Source organism: Nycticebus coucang, chromosome 5, assembly GCF_027406575.1.
Source record: "Nycticebus coucang isolate mNycCou1 chromosome 5, mNycCou1.pri, whole genome shotgun sequence".
Lineage (NCBI taxonomy): Eukaryota > Metazoa > Chordata > Mammalia > Primates > Lorisidae > Nycticebus > Nycticebus coucang.
The window spans coordinates 22,060,870-22,087,699 of NC_069784.1; the positions used below are offsets into that span (position 1 = coordinate 22,060,870).

Here is a 26,830-nt window from a genome sequence, read left to right on the forward strand (position 1 = left end):
CGCCGCGACCCCCAACCCGCGACCCATGCCTGCCGGGGCTCCGCATGCCCTGACCAGAAACTGCAGGAGCAGTGCAACCCCGCGTCCTCCCTCCTGTATCCTCCCTGCCTCCATGGTGGCCCACTCATCTGGCCAAGGATACTTGTAGCCACGTGCCCTCTGGAGCCCTCCCTGCCTCTGCGCAGAGCCCATCTCCTGGCCAGAGACTGATGGAGCCTAGGGTGCTCTGTGCCAAAGTCATTGAGCGCCAGGCACTCCCAAAACCGTGCGCACCACCTCCCGCACTGTTGCTGGATCTGGGTGTGTCACACTCCAGAGCTGCTTCCACAACCAGAACTCCCTAGCTGGGTCAGCCCCAGAGGAACTACACAGGGTCACTCCCTACAAAGATCCAGCAACAATAGAGTGATCCCGCTGGGACCTAATCTTGGAGAGACACCTCCCCAACTCTGAGGACGGCCAGAGGCAACAGTGAAAAACAATCATGAGGCGAAATCAACAGAAAAACTCTGGCAATATGAATAATCAAAGTACATCAACTCCCCCAAGGATCAATGGGGCAGACACAGCACAAGATCCCATGCACAAACAAATAGCTGAGATATCAGAAATCAAATTCAGAATCTGGATAGCAAATAAGATCAAATTAGAATTCCAAGCACTAACCCAAAAGATATCTCAACAATTCAACGAATTCAAAGACCAAATGACCAAAGATTTTGACACATTGAGACAAGAAGTTGCAGCCCTCAAAGATCTGAGAAACACAGTAGAATCCCTCAGTAACAGAATGCAGTAAGCAGAAGAAAGGATTTTTGACATTGAAGACAAAGCTTTCGAACGCTCCCAAACTCTCAAAGAGGAAGAGAAATGGAGAGCAAAAACAGACCACTCTCTCAGAGAGCTCTGGGATAATTCAAAGAAAACCAACATTCATCTTATAGGAGTCCCCGAAAGTGACGAAGTGGCTTTACAAGAGTCTTCACAAAGTCTCTTCTCCATGAAATCATGAAGGAGAACTTTTCAGACATGCCAAGAGTTCTGAAATTCAGATAGCAGACAGTTTCAGAACTCCAGCACGACTCAACCCAAATAAGACATCCCCCAGACACATCATAATCAATTTCACTAAAGTTAATATGAAGGAGAAAATTCTGAAACCTGCCTGATGAAAGAAAACCATTACCTACAAGGGGAAGAATACTAGAATAACTGCAGATCTCTCTGCTGAAACCTTTCAAGTTAGAAGAGGATGGTCATCGACTTTTAATCTCCTAAAACAAAATAACTTTCAACCCAGGATCCTGTACCCAGCTAAACTGAGTTTCATTTATCACGGAGAAATTAAATACTTCAATGCCATTCACATGTTGAAGAAATTTGCCATAACTAAACCAGCTCTCCAAGGATATTCTCAGACCTATCCTCCATAAAGAACAGCGTAATCCTCCACCACAAAAGTAAACCCACCCAGAACATTTTGATCAAATTCCAACTTCCACAGTCACAAAAGGATTAAAAATGTCCATCGGACTCTCGAAAGGTTTATCAATATTCTCAATTAATGTGAATGGTTTAAACTCTCCTCTAAAGAGGCGTAGTTTGGCTGACTGGATACAAAAACTCAAGCCAGATATCTGCAGCATACAAGAATTGCATCTTACATTAAAAGACAAATATAGACTCAAAGTGAAGGGATGGTCATCTATATTCCAGGCAAATGGAAAGCAGAAAAAAGCAGGCGTTGCAATCCTGTTCACAGATGCAATAGGCTTTAAACCAACCAAAATAAGGAAGGATAAGGATGGACACTTCATATTTGTTAAAGGTAATACTCAATATGATGAGATCTCAATTATTAATATTTATACACCTAACCAGAACGCACCTCAATTTATAAGAGAAACTCTAACAGACATGAGCAACTCGATTTCCTCCACTTCCATAGTAGTTGGAGATTTTAACACCCCTTTAGCAGTCCTGGATAGATCCTCCAAAAAGAAGCTAAGCAAAGAAATTTTAGATTTAAACTCAACCATTCAACATCTGGACTGAATAGACATCTACAGAACATTTCATCCCAAAAAACTGAATACACATTCTTCTCATCAGCCCACGGAACATACTCCAAAATCGACCACATCCTAGGCCACAAATCTAACCTCAGCAAATTTAAAAAAATAGAAATTATTCCTTGCATCTTCTCAGACAGTCATGGAATAAAAGTTGAACTCAAATGGAGACTTTACATCCTTCGTATTAACCTGGATGGAAGTGGAAGACATTATTCTTAGTAAAGCATCACAAGAATGGAGAAGCATGAATCCTATGTACTCAATTTTGATATGAGGACAATTAATGACAATTAAGGTTATGGGGGGGAGGAAAAGTAGAAAGAGGGACGGAGGGAGGGTGGTGGGGCCTTGGTGTGTGTCACACTTTATGGGGGCAAGACATGATTGGAAGAGGGACTTTACAATTGCAATCGGGACTAACAATTGCAATCAGTGTAACCTGGAAGTATGCCACCTACCAAGACTTAGCCAGAACGAAGTGGAAATGTTGAACAGGCCTAGATCAAGTTCTGAAATAGCATCAACTATACAAAATCTCCCTAAAAAGAAAAGCCCAGGACCAGATGGCTTTACCTCAGAATTCTACCAAACCTTTAAAGAATAACTAGTACCTATATTACTAAACCTCTTCCAAAATATAGAAAAAGAAGGAATATTACCCAACACATTCTACGAAGCAAACATCACCTTGATCCCCAAACCAGGTAAAGATCCAATAAGAAAAGAAAATTATAGACCAATATCACTAATGAATATAGATGCTAAAATATCAATAAGATCCTAACAGACAGAATCCAACAACACATAAAAAAAATTAAATACCATGACCAAGTAGGATTTATCCCAGGGTCTCAAGGCTGGTTCAATATACGTAATTCTATAAATGTAATTCAGCACGTAAACAAACTTATTTTTTAGTTTGATGCAGAAAAAGCTTTTGATAATATCCAGCATCCCTTCATGATCAGAACACTTAAGAAAATTGGTATAATATCTACATGTAAAAGACTGAAACTGGACCCACACCTTTCCCCACTCACAAAAATTGATTCGAGATGGATAAAGGACTTAAATTTAAGGCACGAAACAATAAAAATCCTCAAAGAAAGCATAGGAAAAACACTGGAAGATATTGGCCTGGGGAAAGACTTCATGAAGAAGACTGCCATGGCGATTGCAATAACAACAAAAATAAACAAATGGGACTTCATTAAACTGAAAGGCTTCTGTACAGCTAAGGAGACAACAACCAAAGCAAAGAGACAACCTACACAATGGGAAAGGATATTTGCATATTTTGAATTAGACAAAAGCTTGATAACTAGGATCTATAGAGAACTCAAATTAATCCACATGAAAAAAGCCAACAATCCCATATATCAATGGGCAAGAGACATGAATAGAAACTTCTCTAAAGAAGACAGATGAATGGCTAACAAACATGAAAAAAATGTTCATCATCCCTATCTATTAGAGAAATGCAAATCAAAACCACACTGAGATACCATCTAACCCCAGTGAGAATGGCCCACATCACAAAATCTCAAAACTGCAGATGCTGGCGTGGATGTGGAGAGAAGGGAACACTTTTTCACTGCTGGTGGGACTGCAAACTAGTACAACCTTTCTGGAAGGAAGTATGGAGAAACCTCAAAGCACTCAAACTAGACCTCCCATTTGATCCAGCAATCCCATTACTGGGCATCTACCCAGAAGGAAAAAAAATCCTTTTATCATAAGGACACTTGTACTAGACTGTTTATTGCAGCTCAATTTACAATCGCCAAAATGTGGAAACAGCCTAAATGCCCACCAACCCAGGAATGGATTAACAAGCTGTGGTATATGTATACCATGGAATACTATTCAGCTATTAAAAAAAATGGAGACTTTACATCCTTCATATTAACCTGGATGGAAGTGGAACACATTATTCTTAGTAAAGCATCACAAGAATGGAGAAGCATGAATCCTATGTACTCAATTTTGATATGAGGACAATTAATGACAATTAAGATTGGGGGGGAAGAAGAGCAGAAAGAGGGAGGGGAGCGGGGCCTTGGTGCATGTCACACCTTCTGGGGGCAAGACATGATTGCAAGAGGGACTTTACCTACCAAATGCAATCAGTGTAACCTGGCTTATTGTACCCTCAATGAATCCCCAACAATAAAAAAAAGAAAGAAAGAAAGAAAATTGGTATAGAAGGGACATTTCTTAAACTAATAGAGGCCATCTACAGCAAACCCACAGCCAATATTGTATTGAATGGAGTTAAATTGAAATCATTTCCACTCAGATCAGGAACCAGGCAAGGTTGCCCATTGTCTCCACTGCTCTTAACATTGTAATGGAAGTTTTAGCCACCGCAATTAGGGAAGAAAAGGCAATCAAGGGTATCCACATAGGGTCAGAAGAGATCAAACTTTCACTCTTCGCAGATGATATGATCGTATATCTGGAAAACACTAGGGATTCTACCACAAAACTTTTAGAAGTGATTAAGGAATACAGCCATGTCTCAGGCTACAAAATCAACACCCATAAATCTGTAGCCTTTATATATAACAATTACCAAGCTGAAAAAACAGCCAAGGACTCTATGCCTTTCACAGTAGTGCCAAAGAAGATGAAATATTTGGGAGTATACCTAACAAAAGACGTGAAAGATCTCTACAAAGAGAACTATGAAACTTTAAGAAAAAAAATAGCTGAAGATGTTAACAGATGGAAAAACATACCATGCTCATGGCTGGGAAGACTCAACATTGTTAAAATGTCTATACTACCCAAAGTGATAAATAATTTTAACGCAATTCCTAAATAATTCTATTTAACAACCTCTAGGAGTTGTTTTTGTCTGCTTTATAAATAAGAAAATGCACTCATCAAAAATATTCAAATACAGAATACTATTTTAATTTCATAAAATATTACTAGCAAAAGAAATGACTGAATTTTAACATAAAAATTGTATATATGAAATGTCAAAGTAATGTATCATATAGTTCATGTCCAATCCAATTACAATGCACTTAGTCCAAGACCTCTTCTCCTACCACTCTCTCATTGTACTCATAATGGTCTCCTTGCCATTCCTAGACCATACTCTAGGTATTCTGTGCTTTATATTCTGTGCCTGGAGGTCTTCCTCTCAATACAAACGTATATACAGAGATAAATTCCTTCACATTTGTACTTAGTTCTTCCTAGATCATCCTAAATAAAATAAATAGCGCTCTTAGTAACTCTCTATTCCCCACTCAGCTGATATTTTTTTTTACAACACTCACTATTTTATTGTTTTTTCTCCCCCACTGCAAAGTAAACTTCTTGAGAACAGAGACATATTTTGCTCACTGACGTGACCTTGCCACCTAAAAATAGTACCTAGCATGCTGAACACAACTGGTAACTATTTCTCTGTGCATTACCATCAGCAGAAAGAATTCTTAAGCTAATGCACCTCTCTGACTTCTAATTGTAATCTACTGGTTCATTCTCCACACCACAGGCTGGATTACCTTTTCAAGTGCATCACTTGTCTGTGAAAAACACTTTTTCAGTGACAGTTCCTTAACGTAACTGAAGTGGCTTTGCTGTACCCTACCTATCTCTCTACTCTGTCTCTCCCACCCATTTCTCAGTGGTCCATCCAACCCACTGTCTCTAAAATCCCCCAAGTATGTTACTTCTCATCATAGGGCCTCTGTATATGGCAGTCCCCTTGGTCCAGAATCCTCTGGTCTCTTCTCAGCCCTTCATCATACATATCTAGTTAACCTTAACTCATAATCTCCCTTCAGATCACAAATCTCAAGGTCACTTACTCTGGAAAGCCTTCCTCAACCCACTCTGTGTCAAGTTCCTTTGTCATATACTCTTACAGAACTGTTCCTTTTACAACTCTTTTAAATATTCAATTAATAGGACCAGGTGGGGGACTGGGGGCTCAGACCTATAACTCTAGCTCTCTGGGAAGCCAGGAAGTGGGAGATTGCCTGAGCTCAGGAGTTCGAGATCAGCCTGAACAAGAGTAAGTAAGACCCTGTCTCTAAAAATAGCTGGGCACTATAGTCCCAGCTACTCAGAAGGCTGAGGTAAGAAGATCACTTGAGCCTAAGAGTTTGAAGTTGCAGTGAGCGATGACACCATGGCACTCTACCAAGAGAAACAAAATGAGACTCTAACTCAAAAAAATAAATAAATATTCAATTAGAGATTATCAAGAAAAACCCTCCCCATGGTCTCACCAGAATGGGAAACATGTCTTCTGTGTTATATGCTGTTTTGAGCACTAAAAGGTAACATATAGCCTAAACAAAGGGACACAGAAAAAGCAGGCTAATTATAAATGAATATGGCCCTGCAATTAATCAATTACAGGAATGAAACAAAACAAAATTTCCATCGTTAGGCTACCCAGGCTGTGGTAGTACTGACCCTTTACCCATTGTTTCAATTTAAGGTTTTTATTACCCACAGTCAACAATGGTCCAAAAATATTAAGTGGAAATTTTCAGAAATAAACAGTTCTTAAGTTTTAAATTGCATGCCACTCTGAGTAGCATGCCAAAATCTCATGATGTCCTGCTCCATCCCACCCAGGTTGTGAATCATCCCTTTGTTCAGAGTATCCGCACTGTGGACTTTTCCCACACATTAGTCACTTAACGGCCATTTTAGTTACCAGTTCAACTGTCCATAGATAGCACTGCTTGTGCTTAAGAAACTCCTTAACTTAATTATTCTATTTTATTATTGTTGTTTTTATCATGATAAAGTTTTATTTATAGTTTAAGTTCAAGTATGTATACACAGGAAAAACCATACTGTATATGTAGAGTTCAGTACTATTTATCCCCCCACAGAAGAGGGATGACTATTGCATTTTCTTATGACAATCACAGCAGACTAAAATACTCATCTTGGAGAATCAATGAAATGTTTTAAATTACACTGCATATAAGGTCTACAGTGATTTAAATGAACTAGTAATTCCTGCACTCTGAAAACATCAAATTAAGTTCACCTCCACTATGCTTTATGCTAAATGCTGGGTATGTAAACAGAATACATGTTTGGAAACATGAGTAGATTTGCCTAAGAAAATACTTGGTCCTGTCTACCCATACTATTGCAACCCTATACAGCAATGAGATAGAGCTCTATCTATATAGGTGCCCGTGTCAATTACCTTAGAAGTAAACAACTTAGCTCCAATATATCTGAAATATAAAACGTATGTATCTCCTTTCAGCCCATAAAATAGAAAACTTATTATTTGGGGCCCTTATAAATTATTTTAATTAAAATAATTTGCTAACTGTTCTTTTCTGTGGCCAGAAAATTCTATACTATTAAAAACTTAGCTGTGCTTCAAAAAAATTTGGGAGACTTTTTAAAAAAACAATTCCTTCCCTGGAATTTGATTCAACTTCACTAATACTTACAGATTTTTTTTTTTTTGGTGAGACAGTCTCAAGCTGTCACCCTGGGTAGAGTGCCATGGTGACATCATAGCTCACAGCAACCTCCAACTCTTGGGCTCAAGCAATCCTCTTGCCTCAGTTTTTTGTATTTTTAGTAGAGACAGAGTCTTGCTCTAGCTCAGGCCGGTATTGAACCCGTGACCTCAAGCAAGTAGGCCACTCTCCTCGGCCTCCCAGAGTGCTAGGATTATAGGCATGAGCCACCACGCCTGGCCTGCTTATAAATTTTTTTTTTCATTTTTTAATTTTTTTAGATAGAGTCTATGTCACCCTCGGTAGAGTACTATTGCATCACAGCTCACAGCAACCTCAAATTCCTGGGCTTAAGCAATTCTCTTGCCTCAGCCTCCCAAGTAGCTGGGACTATAGCAGCCCACCATACACCCGGCTGTTTTTTGGTTATAGTTGTCATTGTTGTTTGGCAGGCCCGGGCTGGGTTCAAACCTGCCAGCTCCAGTATATGTGGCTGGCGCACTAGCCACTGAGCTACAGGCACCAAGCCTGCTTATAGATTTTTTTTTTAAAGCACCCTATATAATGCTGATATGTAGCCAGGAATATATGGAACATAGTTTTCAAATATGTCTAAACTTGCAGACCTTTTAAAAAATACTGATGATCAGTCCCCCTCTGAAAAATCCTAATCTAAGTAACTCTGGCATTGGTGTGTGTGTGCATATGTGTGTATGTGTGTCTCTCAGTCCCCCTCTGAAAAATTCTAATCTAAGTAACTCTGGCATTGGTGTGTGTGTGCATATGTGTGTATGTGTGTCTCTCAGTCCCCCCTGAAAAATCCTAATCTAAGTAACTCTGGCATTGGTGTGTGTGTGCATATGTGTGTATGTGTGTCTCTCAGTCCCCCTCTGAAAAATTCTAATCTAAGTAACTCTGGCATTGGTGTGTGTGTGCATATGTGTGTATGTGTGTCTCTCAGTCCCCCCTGAAAAATCCTAATCTAAGTAACTCTGGCATTGGTGTGTGTGTGCATATGTGTGTATGTGTGTCTCTCAGTCCCCCCTGAAAAATTCTAATCTAAGTAACTCTGGCATTGGTGTGTGTATGTGTGTCTCTCTCTATGTATATTTCCTTTGGCTATAATACACAGCCGTAATTGGAAACAATAGTCTAGAATCTAAACAACAGTCTAGAATCACAGAGTATGATTATCATGTGTTGTGATCAATGTGAAGTATATGTAACCCAGTATCAGGGTATACAAATAAATTGTTGTTTACATTACATTAAACCTACTTTCCTTACTAGTAAAGGACAGAGTAAAAGGTAAAAGACAGTATACAGCATGGCTTCATTATGAAAGTCATCCCTGTGCCTTCATTTATCCAAACAGAGACGAGATTGAGAACCTCAAACAAGATACTAACCTTCCACAGCACACTAAAAGAATCAAACTGTAACCAAATAAGGCTCTTTTTTCTGGAAGTCACAGTTGGTTCAACATTTTAAAATAATCAATGTAATACACCACATTTACAAAAAGACAAAAGAACCATATGATCATCTCAATTGATACAGAAAAGGCATTTGATAAAATTCAATAGTCTTTCATTATGAATACATTCAATAAACTAGGAATAGAAGGATACACAACAGTGTATCATACACAACAGTGAAAGACTGAATATTTTTTTCCCAAAGATCAGAAACAAAACAAGAATGCTACTTTTGTTACTTCTTTTTTATTGTACTGGAATTCCTAGCCAGGACAATTAAAAGAGAGAGGGAGGAAGAAAGGGCATCCAATTTAGAAAGGAAAAAGTAAAATTATCTCTGTTGTCAGATGATGATGTTTTTTTGAGTCAGGTTTTCACTGTCACCCAGGCTGAGGTGTGGTGGTGAGAACATAGCTCACGGTAACCTCAAACTCCTGGGCTCAAGCAACCTCTTGCCTCACTCTCAGATGTAGGTAGGACTACAGGCACATATCACCACATCTGGCTAATTTTTTGTTTTGTTTTTTGGCGGGAGAGAGGGAAAAATAGGGGTCCTACACTATGTTGCCCTGGCTGGTCTTGAATTCCTGGCCCCATGTGATACCCCCACCTCAGACTCCCAATGTGGTAAGATTATAGGTCTAAGTCCAGACCCCAGATGACAGGATCTTATACGTAGAAACCCCTAAAGATGGCACAAAAACATCTGAGAGAATAAAAGAATTTAGCAAAGTTACAGGTTAAACAACACATAAAAATCAGCTGTATTTCTACACTAACAATGATCAAACCTTAAAGGAAACGAACAGTTAAAATTATCATTAAAAAGAATAAAATACGTCAGAATAAATTTAACCAAGGAAGCAAAAGACTTATGCACTGAACACTAGAACATGTTCCTAAAAGTAAAGAGGACATAAATGGAAACACATCCCAAGCTCACAGATTTTAAGACTTAATATCGTTAAGGTATAAATACCAGATAGACCAATCTACAGAATCAATTTAATCTCTATCAGAATCCCAGTGACCTTTATGCAGAAACAGAAACTTCATCATCAAACTTAAAAAATTTTGTGCACTAGGGCGGCGCCTGTGGCTCAGTTGGTAAGGCACCGGCCCCATATAAAGAGGGTGGCGGGTTCAAACCCGGCCCCGGCTGAACTGCAACCAAAAAAATAGCCAGGTGTTGTGGCAGGCGCCTGTAGTCCCAGCTACTCAGGAGGCTGAGGCAGGAGAATCGCTTAAGCCCAGAAGTTGGAGGTTGCTGTGAGCTGTGTGATGCCATGGCACTCTACCAAGGGCCATAAAGTGAGACTCTGTCTCTACAAAAAAAAAAAAATTTTGTGCACCAAAAGAAAAAACAAAATGAAAAGGCAACCTTTATAAAGGAAGAAAATATTTGCAAATCCTGTATTTGACAAGGGGTTAACATCCAAAATATGCACAGAAATTCTACAACTCAACAACAACAAAAACCCAAACAACTTGATTTAAGTAGGCAGAAGGCTGGAATAGACATTTCTTCAAAGATGATACGCAAATGGCCAAGAAGCATATACGATAGTCAACATCACTAATCATGAGGGAAACACTAGTCAAAACCACAATAAAATACCACCAGATAACTACTTCAATATCTTAAAAGCCATGTGTAAAAAAAACCCTACAGCAAACATCATAATGGTGAACTGATAATGTGGCTGGCGCCTGTGGCTCAAGCAGCTCATAGCCACATACACCTGAGCTGGCAGGTTCGAATCCTACAACATTGACAGCTGCAACCAAAAAATGGCCGGGCGTTGTGGCAGGCACCTGTAGTCCCAGCTACTTGGGAGGCAGAGACAAGAGAATCGCTTGAGCCCAGGAGCTGGAGGTTGATGTGAGCTGTGATGCCACAGCACTCTACCCAGGGTGACAGCTTGAGGCTCTGTCTCAAAAAAAAAGAAAAAGAATAATGGTGAACTGAAAGCTTTTCCTCTGAGATCAAGAATAAGACAATGATGACTATTTTCACCACTCCTATTCAACACAGTACCAGAAGTTATAACCATAGCAATTAGACAAGAAAAAGAAATAAAAGGCATCCAATTTAGAAAGAAAGGAATAAAATTATCTTCATTTGCAGATGATATGACCTTATATAGAAAAAAAACCTAAGGAGTCCACAAAAAAAAGTATTATAGCTAACAAATGAAATCAGCAAAGTGGCAGTACACAAAGTCAACACACAAACATCATGTGCATTTCTATATAGTAATAATGATCAACCCAAAAAGGAAATTAGTGAAATGATTCCATTCATAATAAGATACTTAGGAATTAACCAAGAAAATGAAGGAAGTGAAAGACTCGTATAATGAAAACTACAAAGCATACTGAGAAAAATTATAAAAGACAAAAATAAATGGAAACATGCATACCCCATGTTCAGAGACTAAAGACTTAACATTGTCAATAGCACCAAAAGAAATCTACAGATTCAATGTAAAAATCACAATGACATTTTTTGCAGAAATATAAAAACCAATCCTCAAATTCATGTGGCTCCAGGGGCCCCAAGGAGCCAAAACTATCTTAAAAAACAACAACAAAGTTGGAGGCCTTACACTTGCTGATTTCAAAACATATTAAAAAGCAACAGTCATCAAGACAGTGGTGGTACTGGTACAAGACATATAAATTAGAATATAAACCAATGGAACAAAGCTCAGAAATAAACTTGTGCATTTATGGCCAAATTGTTTTTGACAAGACTGAGAGGACTACACAATGGGGGGAAAGGACAGTTTTTTCAAAAAATGGTATTGGGAAAACTGAATATTTACATGCAAAAGAACAAAGTTGGACCTTTACCTAACACCATATATGTAAATTAATTAAAAAATGGGTAAAAACCAAAACATAAAACTTAAAACTATCAAACTCCTAAAAGAAAGCATACAGCAAAACCTTCACGACACTGGCAATGATTTCTTGGATATGACACAAAAGGTACAGGCAACAAAAGAAAAAAACAGACAAATGTACACATTTTGTGTGTCCAAAGACATACAGAGTAAAAAGACAAACAATGGAATGGGAGAAAATATGTGCAAATTATCTATCTGGTCAGGGATTAAGATTCAGAATATACAGAAAAGTCCTAACATCAACAGAAAAAGAAACCCCAATTATTCAGATTGTATATGAAATCCGCACATTGTACCCCTTGATTGCACTAATGTACACAGCTATGATTTAACAATAAAAATAAATTAAAAAAAAAGAAACCCCAATTAAAAAATGGGCAAAACATTTGAATAGATATTTCACCAAAGAAGATACACAAATGTCTAAAAAGAAAGTGAAATGATATTTAACATCACTAAAGCAAAACCACAATGAAATTATCACCTCATACGCACTAGCATGGCTATTATTTAAAAAACAATAGAAAATATCAAGTACTGATGAGGATGCAGAGAAATAGGAACGTCTATGCACTATTGCTGGAAATGTAAAATGTGTTCACCATTACAGAAAAGAGCATGGTGGTTCCTCAAAAATCTAAAAATAGAATAATCTTACATTCCAGCAATTCCACCACTGCATATATGCCCAAAAGAATTGAAAGCAGAGTCACAAAGAGGTATTCTGTATACCCAAGTTCACCGCAGCTTTACCTGCAATAGCTGAAGTGGAAGAAACCTGGGTGTCCATTCATGGATAAATGGATAAAAAAAATGTAGTACAGGCAAACAACGGAGCATTATGCAATCTTGAAATGGAAGGAAATTCTACAAAATACTACAACATGAATGCACCTGGAAGACATTACACTAAGTGAAATAAGCCAGTCACAGAATGACAAATACTGTATGATTCTATTTATATGAGATACTTACAAAAGTAAAATTCAAAGACAGATAGGAAAATAGTGGTTTCCAGGGCCTGGGGTAGGGAGAAATGGGGAATTACTATTTAATGGGTAAAGAGTTTCAGTCTTACAAGATGAGCAGAGTTAGAGATGGATAGTGGTGATGGCTGCACATTACCAATGTATTTAGTAACACTGAACTGTATGCTTTAAGATGATAAAGACAGTAAACATTACGTTATGCATATTTTACCACAATAAAAAAACTGGAAAAAAATTACCAATGGGGATGAGGTGGGGACCAATAACATGTCTGGGTTTGCTCCACAACAACCTGAGGGGGAGGAAGAAATAGGTGAGAGAGTAAATGAAATAAGAGTATATATACGATTATATATTTTTCTATGTAAGATTTCTTCTGTTACTTCACTGAAGTATTTTAGTAATTACTAGAATTATTTTACTGCTCTGATGAGAACAGTGTTAACAGTCCTTAAAAGGTCTTCAAGACTCCCAAAGCTAGAATACCTGGTTCAAATCCTACTTTTTCTACCATTACTCTAATCATCTCTCAATTTTGTTATCAGTAAAATGAGGAATGAGTTCATATTTATAAAATTCTTATAACAATGCCTGACATAGGGTAAGCACTATATAAATGTTAAGTAAAATAGGTGTGGGTTTATCATGGTTTTGTTTTTTAATCAACCAGGCAAAAAATGTCTGAAAGTCTGTCAGGCACAGAAAGAGTATACAATGTATGAACTTTAAAAAATAATAAATTACCATGGTTTCCGTTATTAATCCGTCAAAAAAATACAATAGCCTGTCAACTACACAGGGCACTATTGTAGATGTGAATATTTATAATCTTTTTTGTTTGTTTGTTTTGTTTTGTTTTTTGGCCGGGGCTGGGTTTGAACCCGCCACCTCTGGCATATGGGACCGGCGCCCTACCCCTTGAGCCACAGGCGCCACCCGAATATTTATAATCTTATTATCTTATCATTTTAAGTCATTCAATCAATAGGATGTTCAGGCTACAATTATCTATGGTAATTGACAGAAAAGTAATTCCTAGTGATGAGGTGCAGGAAATGCTGCTATACAATATGGCACCTTGGAATCTGAGAAAACACAGAGGAAAGGTCTCTCTGATCTCCTCTGATTCTCCTTATAGCAGGCTATAAAACTTAGGAAAGTCATTCTCTGACCTCTCTCTTTTCTCCTCTACAGAGAGAGCTTTGTGTGATAGATTTCTGGCCCCATATTGAGAAAAGAAAAGTCTGAGATGCCAAGAAGAATATTTACAAACAGGCTTTTGCTAAGTTCTGCCCAGTGTATTACCTACCATTAGATTATACCACTTTGTTCTCTGATGAGACTTATGCGTAAGTACCAGTCTTCCCCAGGTCTTTAATTTCTAAAAGCTCCTGTGCCATGCAAAACTTTTATTAGATAAATTTGTATTCCTCTTGTTAATCTGTCTTTTGTTTTGTTTTGTTTTAGAGACAGAGTCTCATTTTGTCACCCTCGGTAGAATGCTGTGGCATCACAGCTCACAGCAACCTCCAGTTCTTGGGCTTAGGCGATTCTCTTGCCTGAGCCTCCCGAGTAGCTGGGACTATTTTTTTTTGTTGTTGTTGTAGTTTGGTCGTGGCCTGGTTAGAACCCACAACCCTCAGTATATGGGGCCGGCGCCCTACTCACTGAGCCACAGGCACCATCCTGTTTTGTTTTGTTTTTTTTTTTGAGACAGAATCTCATTTGTCACCCTTGGTAGAGTGCCATGGCATCATAGCTGATAGCAACCTCGAACTCTTGGGCTCAAATGATCCTCTTGCCTCAGTTTTTCATTTTTAGTAGAGATGAGGGTGTCACTCTTGCTCAAACTGGTCTCGAACTCGTGAGCTCAAGTGATCCACCCACCTCAGCCTCCCAGAGTGCTAGGATTACAGGTGTGAGCCACCGTGCATGGCTTTAATCTGCCTTTTGTTAGAGGGATCTCTGCCGAGAGATGGGTAAAGAAAGAAGTATTTTGGGCGGCGCCTGTGGCTCAGTGAGTAGGGTGCCGGCCCCATATGCCAGAGGTGGCGGGTTCAAAGCCAGCCCCGGCCAAACTGCAACAAAAATATAGCCGGGCGTTGTGGCAGGCGCCTGTAGTCCCAGCTGCTCAGGAGGCTGAGGCAAGAGAATCGGGTAAGCCCAAGAGTTAGAGGTTGCTGTGAGCCATGTGACGCCAGGGCACTCTACCAGAGGGCAGTATAGTGAGACTCTGTCTCTACAAAAAAAAAAAGAAAGAAAGAAAGAAGTATTTTCTCCTATACATTAAGGACTATGTTGCCTCAAGACAGAAGCAGAATATGGGCTGAGCTTCCTTGGATGAGTTAGATTTGTTCAAGAGTAGAGATGAAATGGGAATGAGACTGGTGAGGAACATATAAATAAAGGTTTAAGTGTGGGTATTTTAAAAGAACAATGATAATCAATTAGGCTGCCACAAAATGTTTACTAAAAATAAGAGCAGCTGATTGGAATACAAATTTGGAATCTCTTGGATTTAAGACCTAAGAATTAAAATTATCCTTAAGAGTTGGTAATATTTTTAGAGTAAGTAATACACTTGGGGTAACTTCCTAAAAAGCTGAATCAAAACATCTTCTACAAATGAAATGTAGAGAACAAGACAAGATTATCCACAGATAATGTAATAGCCATATAAACAAAATTAACAGTAATGGGAACAGAAAAAAGGTAAATACACACTACATTGCCAAAAAAGAAAAAGTAAAAACATCTACGTATTAACTGACCAAATCTTTAGACAGAAAGGAAGCAATGTAAATATTCAGAGGGATTTTGGCCTCAATGAAGAGAATGAAGAACAGATTTCAATGCAAAGGTGATTTAGTTTAAGACATGGTCATGTCAGAATACCCAAGTGAAAATGTCCAAACTGTTTCTTACTAGAAGACAGGTTTTCATAGATGTTTGTAAAAATGTTTCAATTAAGAAGAGAAATGTGTCTATTGTTGGTAGGAAAGTATATAGAAGGAAGGTAGTGTAAGTAGAAACTGTTATAGGGTAATTTAAGGGGGAAAATACTTGACAAATAAAAGTGTAATAAAAATAAAAATACAATAGGGTGGCGCCTATGGCTCAAAGGAGTGGGGCGCCAGCCCCATGTGCCGGAGGTGGCAGGTCCAAACCCAGCCCCGGCCAGAAATTGCAAAAAAAAAAAAAAAACAAAAAAACAAAAAAAAAATAAATAAATAAAAATACAATAAATGCAACAAGATCCTCTTTAAAAATCTAACCTTACAAAGTCAGTCTGCCACTGCTGTTACCTGACTAAAAATAAAACTGGATTCGTTATCAAAGCAGTGTGTGAATACTGATTGATTGTTCAATAAATATTTATTGAGGAACAGAATTGTTCTAGATAATGAGTATACATTGGTTAACAAGATACACCACATCCTGTTCTCACACATACCTTTTATCCTACTGATTTGCTAAATTATGATTAACCTAAAGATTTCAAGATCACTTTAACCTAAATGTTGCTATTCAGGGTAGAAAATGTTTGTATTATTAAATATTACCAGAATTCATATTTGGCTACCATGTATGTAATATTAGACACTATTAATACAAATCCAAGATTTAGCACATTTATTAATAACATACTCTTTGCTATTCAAGTATTTTTTGTTAAGACTCTTTCCATGGGTAGTATACTATTCACTAATATTATTAAATCTTGTTTAGTTAAGAATACGCAAAGGCCAGAATCTCTAACAAATGTTTTCTTATTTGTTTTCTGAGGAGGGTCTCATCTGTTCTCCAGGCTAGAGTGCGGTGGCATCATCATAGTTCACTGCAACCTTTAATTCCTGGGTTCAAGCTATCCTTCTGCCTCAGCCTCCTAAGTAGCTAGAGTACATGCGTACACTGGCTAATTCTTTTTACTTTTTGTAGAGATAGAGTCTCACCATGTAGCTTAAGCTGGTCTCTAACTCTTGGCCTCAAGCAGTCCTCCCTCCTCGGTCTCCCCAAGGTACTAGGATTATAGGCATGAGCCACCCTACTCAGCCAGAATCTCAACTGACATATAAACTTTTTCACCAATTGAATATTTACTGTATAAACATGCTTTACAGTATCTCACAAAAGAGATGAACAAAAAATGATTGTGACATATGAAGATATAATGCTGATGACTCTCAGATCTCTGAGTTACAAGGTCTCTCATATCTAACTGCCACCTGATATCTCTACTCAGATGTCCTGAATTATTTCACACCCAATATATCTAAAACCTAGTTCTTGTTATCTCCAAATATTTCTTCACAGTTCCTATTTGTGAATATAGCATTACTGCCCAGACTAGAAATACAACTCCTCCTTAATTCCCCCCTTACTCTCCCCACTCCATCTCCATTGTAATTCATCACCAAAACAGATTTTGTTGTCTAATTCTATCTCAAATTCAACCTTATCTCTCTATCCCTGCACCTACCATTCTAAAGTCATGCCAGCATTTTCCCCTCACTAACTGGCCATCCTGAATCCTATCTAGCTTCCCCTGTGATCAGTTATTCACGTCTTAATTAGGTCCATTTGTTAAAACACCAATGTAATCACATTTAAACTCCTTCAATGGTTTCTCACTAATCCGTTAATCTAACTCCTTAAAATGGTTTATAAGAACCTCAATAAAATGGCCCTAGCTTTATTCTCTAGTGTCATCTCTTGACACTAACCACTCCACCCATCACCACCCCAAACTGAGCTCCATACGAAAACATTTCTTTCAGTTCCACCAATCTTCCCTTTCTCTTACCTCTCTCATCCTTTGCACATGCTGTTTCTTCTGGTAACAATTATTTTTAATCTAGATAAGTTACCAACAGTTTCTCTAAAGTTTTAAGTTAAGGGTCACTTCTTCTGGGAGACCTTGCTGTATTTCCATTTAATTGTTAAATAGTTAAGTGTCTACTATGAGTAAAGTATTGTCATTAATAAAGTGTTAAATATGTTAATAAGTAAAACAAACATGACCTATCATAGTTGACTGTAATTACACAGTCATAAGACTAGCATCAAGTATGTACTAAAACCAGTTTAACTATAATAACCAATTTATAAAACATTAAATGATCAGTAAAACAATAAACAAGTATTTACTGAGCACCAATCAGCAGGCCCACAGTCTGTATCTGCTTTAATGGTCATATCAAGAAGACAAAGGTTCTAATTCTGTCTTTGGAATTACCTTCCTAACCTCAAACTAGTTATTTACTATTTCTGAATCTGATACCCTAAAGTATAATATTCTAATAATTAAATTAACTATCTGGTATAGAGACTTTCACAATACAATTTATTTCTTAGTGGCTTCAAAATCAAACTCGTTTAAACATTCTGAAAAAACAGAATAAGGTAACAATTCAAACAACAAATTCCTAACCTGTAGTAAAAGAGAAACGTTAGTACATTAAGAAAATGCCAGTAACTTTGGTACAGGGACATCCAGCTAAATAAAATGGTGTTGCAAAACAGTTTCTGGAAAGTAAAGTAAAGAGCTTTCGTGTGCCCAAACTTTCCCCCAAGGTCAAAGGTTATGTTCTTTCCTTCAACTCAAATGTCACCACCTTCCTCTATGAATCCTTTTGGGATTTCTTCCCTAAAAATTGCCTAATAAGGGGCGACGCCTGTGGCTCAAAGGGGTAGGACGCTGGCCCCATATGCCAGAGGTGGCAGGTTCAAACCCAGCCCTGGCCAAAACTGCACAAAAAAACAAACAACAAAAAAAAAAATTTGCCTAATAAGTCTTATTATACTAAACTAGTCAGACCTGCCAGGATTCTATTCATTGACATGTACTATAATTAGTTGTATGGCACTAAGAATTCTAATGATCAATGCATCCTTAACATACAGTATCAACTCTAGAACATTAGATTTCAATAAAGGCATACGAATGCTTTGTTTTGTTTATTTAGTATCTCTATTTACAGTTTAGACCTACCATAGATAGCTAAACTATAACAATGGCAAAATTCTTTCATCCGAGGGGGCAGTTTTATCATTTCCTGTTCACATATTGGAATATTTGCCACTTAGCCTTTAATTGTTCGGTTAAAAAACACCTCACTTTGGGATAGAAACTTTTATACTACACCAAGGCCTGTATAAAACTTTCTTTGGAGAAATACAGTTCAGCTTCAAAAGTGCTCAATGTAGCCTACTAAACAAACAAAACAGCATAATGAAGGCAAGAATGAATTTTAAGTGATGCAGTCTAAGAGACAGCTGGCCCTCTATACTCACAAGAGATTGGTTCTAGGACTCTTACAGATATCAAAATCTGCAAATCCTTAAGTTTACTCTTTATACAATAAGGTATAATACCATAAATGTATCTAGTATTAAAAAAGGACTCACAGTAGAAAATACTGCTCAAACATAAATAAATAAACCCCCCAACAAGCCAGTATCCTTGTTTTCTTAATTCTTAAAAACTCAGAGAAAATCATCATAATAATGTTAAGAATTTTCTCAGCTCTCTTTTTTCTGGTCTTAAATTTAAATTCCAAAAAACAACTTCATTGATTTTAAAGCAGAAACTCAAACTATTAATTATAGCTTTTTCTATAAGATAAAGACAGTAAAAAAAAAACCCACAAAGAAGTATTATAACACATGAATTACAAAAGATAACAGATTTCAAGCAGTTTGCTATTAATCTAGATGTACTTAATATTTAGAAAATGGCTTTTATTTTCTTTTCACTTATAGTCTATGGTAATATTAGTTTGTAGCAGACTATAAAGAAATTCATCATAAGGAAATATTTATCCTAAATAAATGAAAGGGAAAAAGATATTAAATAACTGTGAATGTAATATATAAAACACAAAGGAATGTTAATTGATAGACTTAACAGTAAAGGAAAAAAACTCCACAAATTATATCCAACAGGATATAAATTATAATGAAGGTGACATTTCAAATCTTCGAGAAATCCCACAATTAAAGAAATGCACATGGGCGGCACCTGTGGCTCAAAGGGGTAAGGCACCGGCCCCATATGCTGGAGGTGGTGGGTTCAAACCCAGCCGTAGCCAAAAACTGCTTAAAGAAAAAAAAAAAAAGAAAAGAAATGCACACTAAAATAAATAATACTTTTTGCCAATTAGACTAGTGAGGATTAAAACATTAATATTTAGAAGGATGCTGGAAAAGATACTTTCATAAATTGTCTTTAAGAATACCAAGTGGTACAACCTACCTGCAATTTTATAATACCAATCAGAAGTTAAAGTCCATGTATCCCTCGACCCAGCTACAAATTATCCTGACACTGTCCCTCACACTTTCCCAATGACATAAAGAATATTTATTGCACTGTGCTTATGTAGAAGCAAAATCCCTGAGACTTACAGAAATATTAATAAAGAAACAGTTAAATGTGGTATAATTTGGTAAAATGTCCAAGATATACTGGTAAATGGGGTAAGAAAGATGTAGAATCCATACTAGCTATTTTTGGTAACTTGTTAGGAGCACGGTGCTGAGTGGCTTTTACTTTTTACTTTAAACTTTCTGTACTATTTGCTCATACATATATAAACACATGTGACTTTAATATAACAATTACATTTTGCAAATACTAAATGTTACTGGGCAATATACTTGGAAAACGTGAAATGTACATTGTGCTATCTCATCTATAAAGAAGAACAAAGCATTTTATTAATAAAGTTTTCTTCTTCATGGTACAACAAACGGCAGCACATCTACAGTGCTACTAAAGAAACTAAAGTATAGAGAGGTTTATTTTGAAATTAAAGAAATTAATCCAGCATAAGATAAACAACCATACAGAATTTCAAATTCAAGGATTCTGTAAAATGAAATACTTTAAGAGGCAACTGCCTTTGTGAAATACTGAAGCACAAAATGAAGAAAAAGAATGTGAAAGTGATTCTCTGAAAAGAAAAACTAGTCTAAAATCTTTTAGAAACATATAAGTCAGGCAATCTCAAGGTTAAATTTCTCTGGACCCTCGAATCTTATCTACAGGAAAACTCAATACACTTCACATTCAGGATGGAAAAAAAAAATAACAAAGGTTCTACATTCAATAAGAATCCATGGAGGGAGAGAGATTAAAGATGGCAGCCGAGTAACAGCTTCCCTGCAACTGGGAACAGCGAGTCTGAGGAGACAAGACTCCAGGCATCTCTGGCCGGTGGGATCTGCCTATAATCATCCCTTTGAGGATACAGGGAGCCAGCAAGGGACTTCTGGATCCCAAGAGGACAAAAACAGTGGAAAACTGGAAAGTGGTTGCATGTGTTCGATCGACCTAATCACGCGGGCAACTGTAAGTACAAGCAGCAGTGAGACTGCAAACCGGAAAGGCCTTACCTGTGAGCTGTTTTGGTGTTCTTGGACTTGGCACTCAGTTGAACTGCCTTGGGGAGAGTTTGAGCAGGAGTGTGGAGAACTCTGGGCATTGTCTGGGGCCCCAGACTGAGCCACTGAGCTGGGCGCAGGAAGCCATTCTGAAAGAACTGCCCCGGCAAGCTCCGCCCTCAGGGTCTCAGAGCAAGGATTGGGCGGGTCAAAGTAACCTACTGACTGAGCAGCCTAAAGGCGGGGACTGAGCTGCCTTACAGCCTTAATCCTTAGGGGCAGAGTGAGACGGTTTTGGCACACTGGAGCCTTGAGCTTTTGCCCTGGGTAGAGTGCCGTGACGTCACAGATCATAGCAACCTCAAACTCCTGGGCTTGGCGCTGCCCAGACCTCCATAAGAACTGTGCAGCGACCCCCAACCAGTGGGCACCCACTGGGCCTCCAAATTCCCTGACCAGGAACTGCAGGAGCCACGCAACCCTGAGTCCTCCCTCCTATATCCTCCCAGCTTACACGCTAGCCCGTTCATCTGGACAGGGACTCTGGTAGCTGCGTGCCCTTTGGAGCCCTTCCTGCCTCTGCGCAGAGCTCTTCTCCTGACCAGAGACTGCTGGAGCCTTGGGCTCTCTGCACCAAAGTCACTGGGCACCTGGCACTCCCAGAACCGTGCGCACCACCCCCAGCCCTGTTGCTGGATCCGGGTGTGTCACAAACGGGAGCTGCTTCCACAACCAGAACTCCCTAGCTAGAGCAGCCCCAGAGGAACTAGACAGGGTCACTCCCTACAAGGATCCAGCAACAACAGAGTGATCCCGCTGCGGTCTAATCTTGGAGAGACACCTCCCCAACTCTGAGGAGAATCAGAGGCAACAGTGAAAAACAATCATCAGGCGAAATCAACAGAAAAACTCTGGCAATATGAATAATCAAGAGTAGATCAACTCCCCCAAGGATCAATGGGGCAGAAACAGCACAAGACCCCATGCACAAACAAATAGCTGAGATGTCAGAAATTGAATTCAGGATCTGGATAGCAAATAAGATTGAATTAGAATTCCAAAAGTTATCTCAAGAATTCAATGGATTCAAACACCAAATGACCAAAGATTTCGACACATTGAGACAAGAAGTTACATCCCTCAAAGATCTGAGAAACACAGTAGAATCCCTCAGTAACAGAATGCAGTAAGCAGAAGAAAGGATTCCTGACATTGAAGACAAAGCTTTCGAACGCTCCCAAACCCTCATAGAAGAAGAGAAATGGAGAGCAAAAACAGACCACTCTCTAAGAGAGCTCTCAGATAATTTGAAGAAAACCAATATTCGTCTTGTAGGGATCCCCGAAAGTGACAAAGTGGCTTCACAAGGCACAGAGTCTCTTCTCCATGAGATCATGAAGGAGAAATTTCCAGACATGCCAAGAGATTCCGAAATTCAGATACCAGTCTCAGAACTCCAGCACAACTCAACCCAAATAAGACATCCCCCAGACACATCATAATCAATTTCACTAAAGTTAATATGAAGGAGAAAATTCTGAAAGCTGCCAGACGAAAGAAAACCATTACCTACAAGGGGAAGAATATCAGAATAACTGCAGATCTCTCTGCTGAAACCTTTCAAGCTAGAAGAGGATGGTCATCGACTTTTAATCTCCTAAAACAAAATAACTTTCAACCCAGGATCCTGTACCCAGCTAAACTGAGCTTCATTTATGATGGAGAAATTAAATACTTCAAAGACATTCACATGTTGAAGAAATTTGCCACAACTAAACCAGCTCTCCAGGACATTCTTAGACCTATCCTCCATAAAGACCAGCGTAATTCTGCACAACAGTAAACCCCCCCCAAAACTTTTTGATCAAATTCCAACTTCCACAGTCGCAAAAGGATTAAAAATGTCCACTGGTCTCTCGAAAGGCTTATCAATCCTCTCAATTAATGTGAATGGTTTAAATTGTCCTCTAAAGAGGCATAGGTTGGCAGACTGGATACAAAAACTCAAGCCAGATATCTGCTGCATCCAAGAATCGCATCTTACATTAAAAGACAGATATAGACTCAAGGTGAAGGGATGGTCATCTATATTCCAGGCAAATGGAAAGCAGAAAAAAGCAGGCGTTGCAATCCTGTTCACAGACGCAACAGGCTTTAAACCAACCAAAATAATTAAGGATAAGGATGGACACTTCATATTTGTTAAAGGTAATACTCAATAGGATGACATCTCAATTATTAATATTTATGCACCCAACCACAACACACCTCAATTTATAAGAGAAACTCTAACAGACATGAGCAATTCGATTTCCTCCACTTCCATAGTAGTTGGAGATTTTAACACCCCTTTAGCAGTCCTGGATAGATCCTCCAAAAAGAAGCTAAGCAAAGAAATTTTAGATTTAAACTCAACCATTCAACATCTGGACTGAATAGACATCTACAGAACATTTCATCCCAAAAAACTGAATACACATTCTTCTCATCAGCCCACGGAACATACTCCAAAATCGACCACATCCTAGGCCACAAATCTAACCTCAGCAAATTTAAAAAAATAGAAATTATTCCTTGCATCTTCTCAGACAGTCATGGAATAAAAGTTGAACTCAAATGGAGACTTTACATCCTTCGTATTAACCTGGATGGAAGTGGAAGACATTATTCTTAGTAAAGCATCACAAGAATGGAGAAGCATGAATCCTATGTACTCAATTTTGATATGAGGACAATTAATGACAATTAAGGTTATGGGGGGGAGGAAAAGTAGAAAGAGGGACGGAGGGAGGGTGGTGGGGCCTTGGTGTGTGTCACACTTTATGGGGGCAAGACATGATTGGAAGAGGGACTTTACAATTGCAATCGGGACTAACAATTGCAATCAGTGTAACCTGGCTTATTGTACCCTCAATGAATCCCCAACAATAAAAAAAAAAAAAAATCCTGTAATCTTTCCCCTTAGAGAATGTAAATAAATACTAACATTTGTGTGCAAAAAAAAAAAAGTTAAACTCAGTAACAACAGGAACCTGCATACCCATACAAAAACATGGAAGCTAAACAACCTTATGCTGAAGGATACATGGGTTATAGATGAGATTAAGAAGGAAATCACCATATTTTTGGAACAAAACAACAATCAAGACACGAATTACCAGAACCTCTGGGATACTGCAAAGGCAGTCCTAAGAGGGAAATTATAGCAAGCACTGCAAGCCTTCCTAAAGAAAACGGAAAGAGAGGAAGTCAATAACTTAATGGAACATCTCAAGCAACTGGAGAAAGAAGAACACTTAAACCCCAAATGCAGCAGAAGAAAAGAAATAACCAAAATCAGAGCAGAACTAAATGAAATTGAAAACAAAAGAATTATACAACAGATCAATAAATCCAAAAGCTGTTTTTTTGAAAAGATCAATAAAATAGATAAACCTTTGGCCAACCTAACCAGGAAAAAAAGACTAAAATCTATAATTTCATCAATCAGAAATGGTAATGATGAAATAACAACAGACCCCTCAGAAATTCAAAAAATCCTTAACGAATACTACAAGAAACTCTACTCTCACAAATATGAAAATCTGAAAGAAATCGACCAATACCTGGAAGCACGCCACCTACCAAGACTTAGCCAGAACGAATTGGAAATGATGAACAGGCCTATATCAAGTTCTGAAATAGCATCAACTATACAAAATCTCCCTAAAAAGAAAAGCCCAGGACCAGATGGCTTTATGTCAGAATTCTACCAAACCTATAAAGAAGAACTAGTACCTATACTACTAAACCTCTTCCACAATATAGAAAAAGAAGGAATATTACCCAGCACATTCTACGAAGAAAACATGACCTTGATCCCCAAACCAGGGAAAGACCCAACAAGAAAAGAAAATTACAGACCAATATCACTAATGAATATTGATGCTAAAATACTCAGTAAGATCCTAACAAACAGAATCCAACAACACATCAAAAAAATTATACACCATGACCAAGTCAGATTTATCCCAGGGTCTCAAGGCTGGTTCAATATACGTAAATCTATAAATGTAATTCAACACATAAACAAACTTAAAAATAAAGACCATATGATTCTTTCAATTGATGCAGAAAAAGCTTTTGATAATATCCAGCATCCCTTCATGATCAGAGCACTTAAGAAAATTAGTATAGAAGGGACATTTCTTAAACTAATAGAGGCCATCTACAGCAAACCCACAGCCAATATCGTATTGAATGGAGTTAAATTGAAATCATTTCCCCTTAGATCAGGATCCAGGCAAGGTTGCCCATTGTCTCCATTGCTCTTTAACATTGTAATGGAAGTTTTAGCCACTGCAATTAGGGAAGAAAAGGCAATCAAGGGTATCCACATAGGGTCAGAAGAGATCAAACTTTCACTCTTCGCAGATGATATGATCGTATATCTGGAAAACACTAGGGATTCTACTACAAAACTTTTAGAAGTGATCAAGGAATATAGCAATGTCTCAGGCTACAAAATCAACACCCATAAATCTGTAGCCTTTATATATACCAACAATAACCAAGCCGAACAAACAGTCAAGGACTCTATTCCTTTCACAGTAGTGCCAAATAAGATGAAGTATTTGGGAGTATACCTAACAAAGGACATGAAAGATCTCTACAAAGAGAACTATGAAACTCTAAGAAAAGAAATAGTCGAAGATGTTAACAAATGTTAAAACATACCATGCTCATGGCTGGGAAGAATCAACATTGTTAAAATGTCCATACTGCCCTAAGCAATATATAATTTTAATGCAATTCCTATTTAAGCTCCATTGTCATACTTTAAAGATCTTGAAAAAATACTTCGTTTTATATGGAATCAGAAAAAACCTCGAATAGCCAAAACATTACTGAGCAATAAAAACAAAGCAGGAGGAATCACACTACCAGACCTGAGACTGTACTATAAATCCATAGTGATCAAAACAGCATGGTACTGGCACAAAAGCAGAGAAGTAGATGTCTGGAACAGAATAGAGAACCAAGAGATGGATCCAGCTACTTACCGTTATTTGATCTTTGACAAGCCAATTAAAAACATTCAGTGGGGAAAAGATTCCCTATTTAACAAATGGTGCTGGGTAAACTGGCTGGCAACCTGTAGAAGATTGAAACTGGACCCACACCTTTCACCATTAACTAAGATAGACTCTCACTGGAAAAAAAGATTTAAACTTAAGACATGAAACTATAAAAATACTTGAAGAAAGTGCAGGGAAGACTCTTGATGGAAATCGGCCTGGGTGAATATTTTATGAGGAGGACTCCCCGGGCAATTGAAGCAGTATCAAAAATACACTACTAGGACCTGATCAAACTAAAAAGGTTCTGCACAGCCAAGAACATAGTGAGTAAAGCAAGCAGACAGCACTCAGAATGGGAGAAAATATTTGCAGGTTATACCTCCGATAAAGGTCTAATAACCAGAATCCACAGAGAACTCAAACGTATTAACAAGAAAAGAATACGTGACCCCATCTCAGGGTGGGC

General features: G+C 38.1%; 1 protein-coding gene across 10 annotated transcripts in view; it reads right to left on the bottom strand.

The window, feature by feature from the left end:
• ZNF644 (zinc finger protein 644) overlaps positions 1-26,830 on the bottom strand; it is a 155,575-nt gene that overhangs the window by 50,602 nt on the left and 78,143 nt on the right. Inside the window, exon 3 of one of the 10 annotated variants that reach the window (XM_053591316.1) lies at positions 13,159-13,211. The exons of the other annotated variants lie outside the window; for them this stretch is intronic. Within the exon in view, the coding sequence (XP_053447291.1) occupies positions 13,159-13,211 (53 nt within the window). The remainder of the gene's footprint in view (positions 1-13,158; positions 13,212-26,830) is intronic. 10 annotated transcript variants of the gene reach the window in all.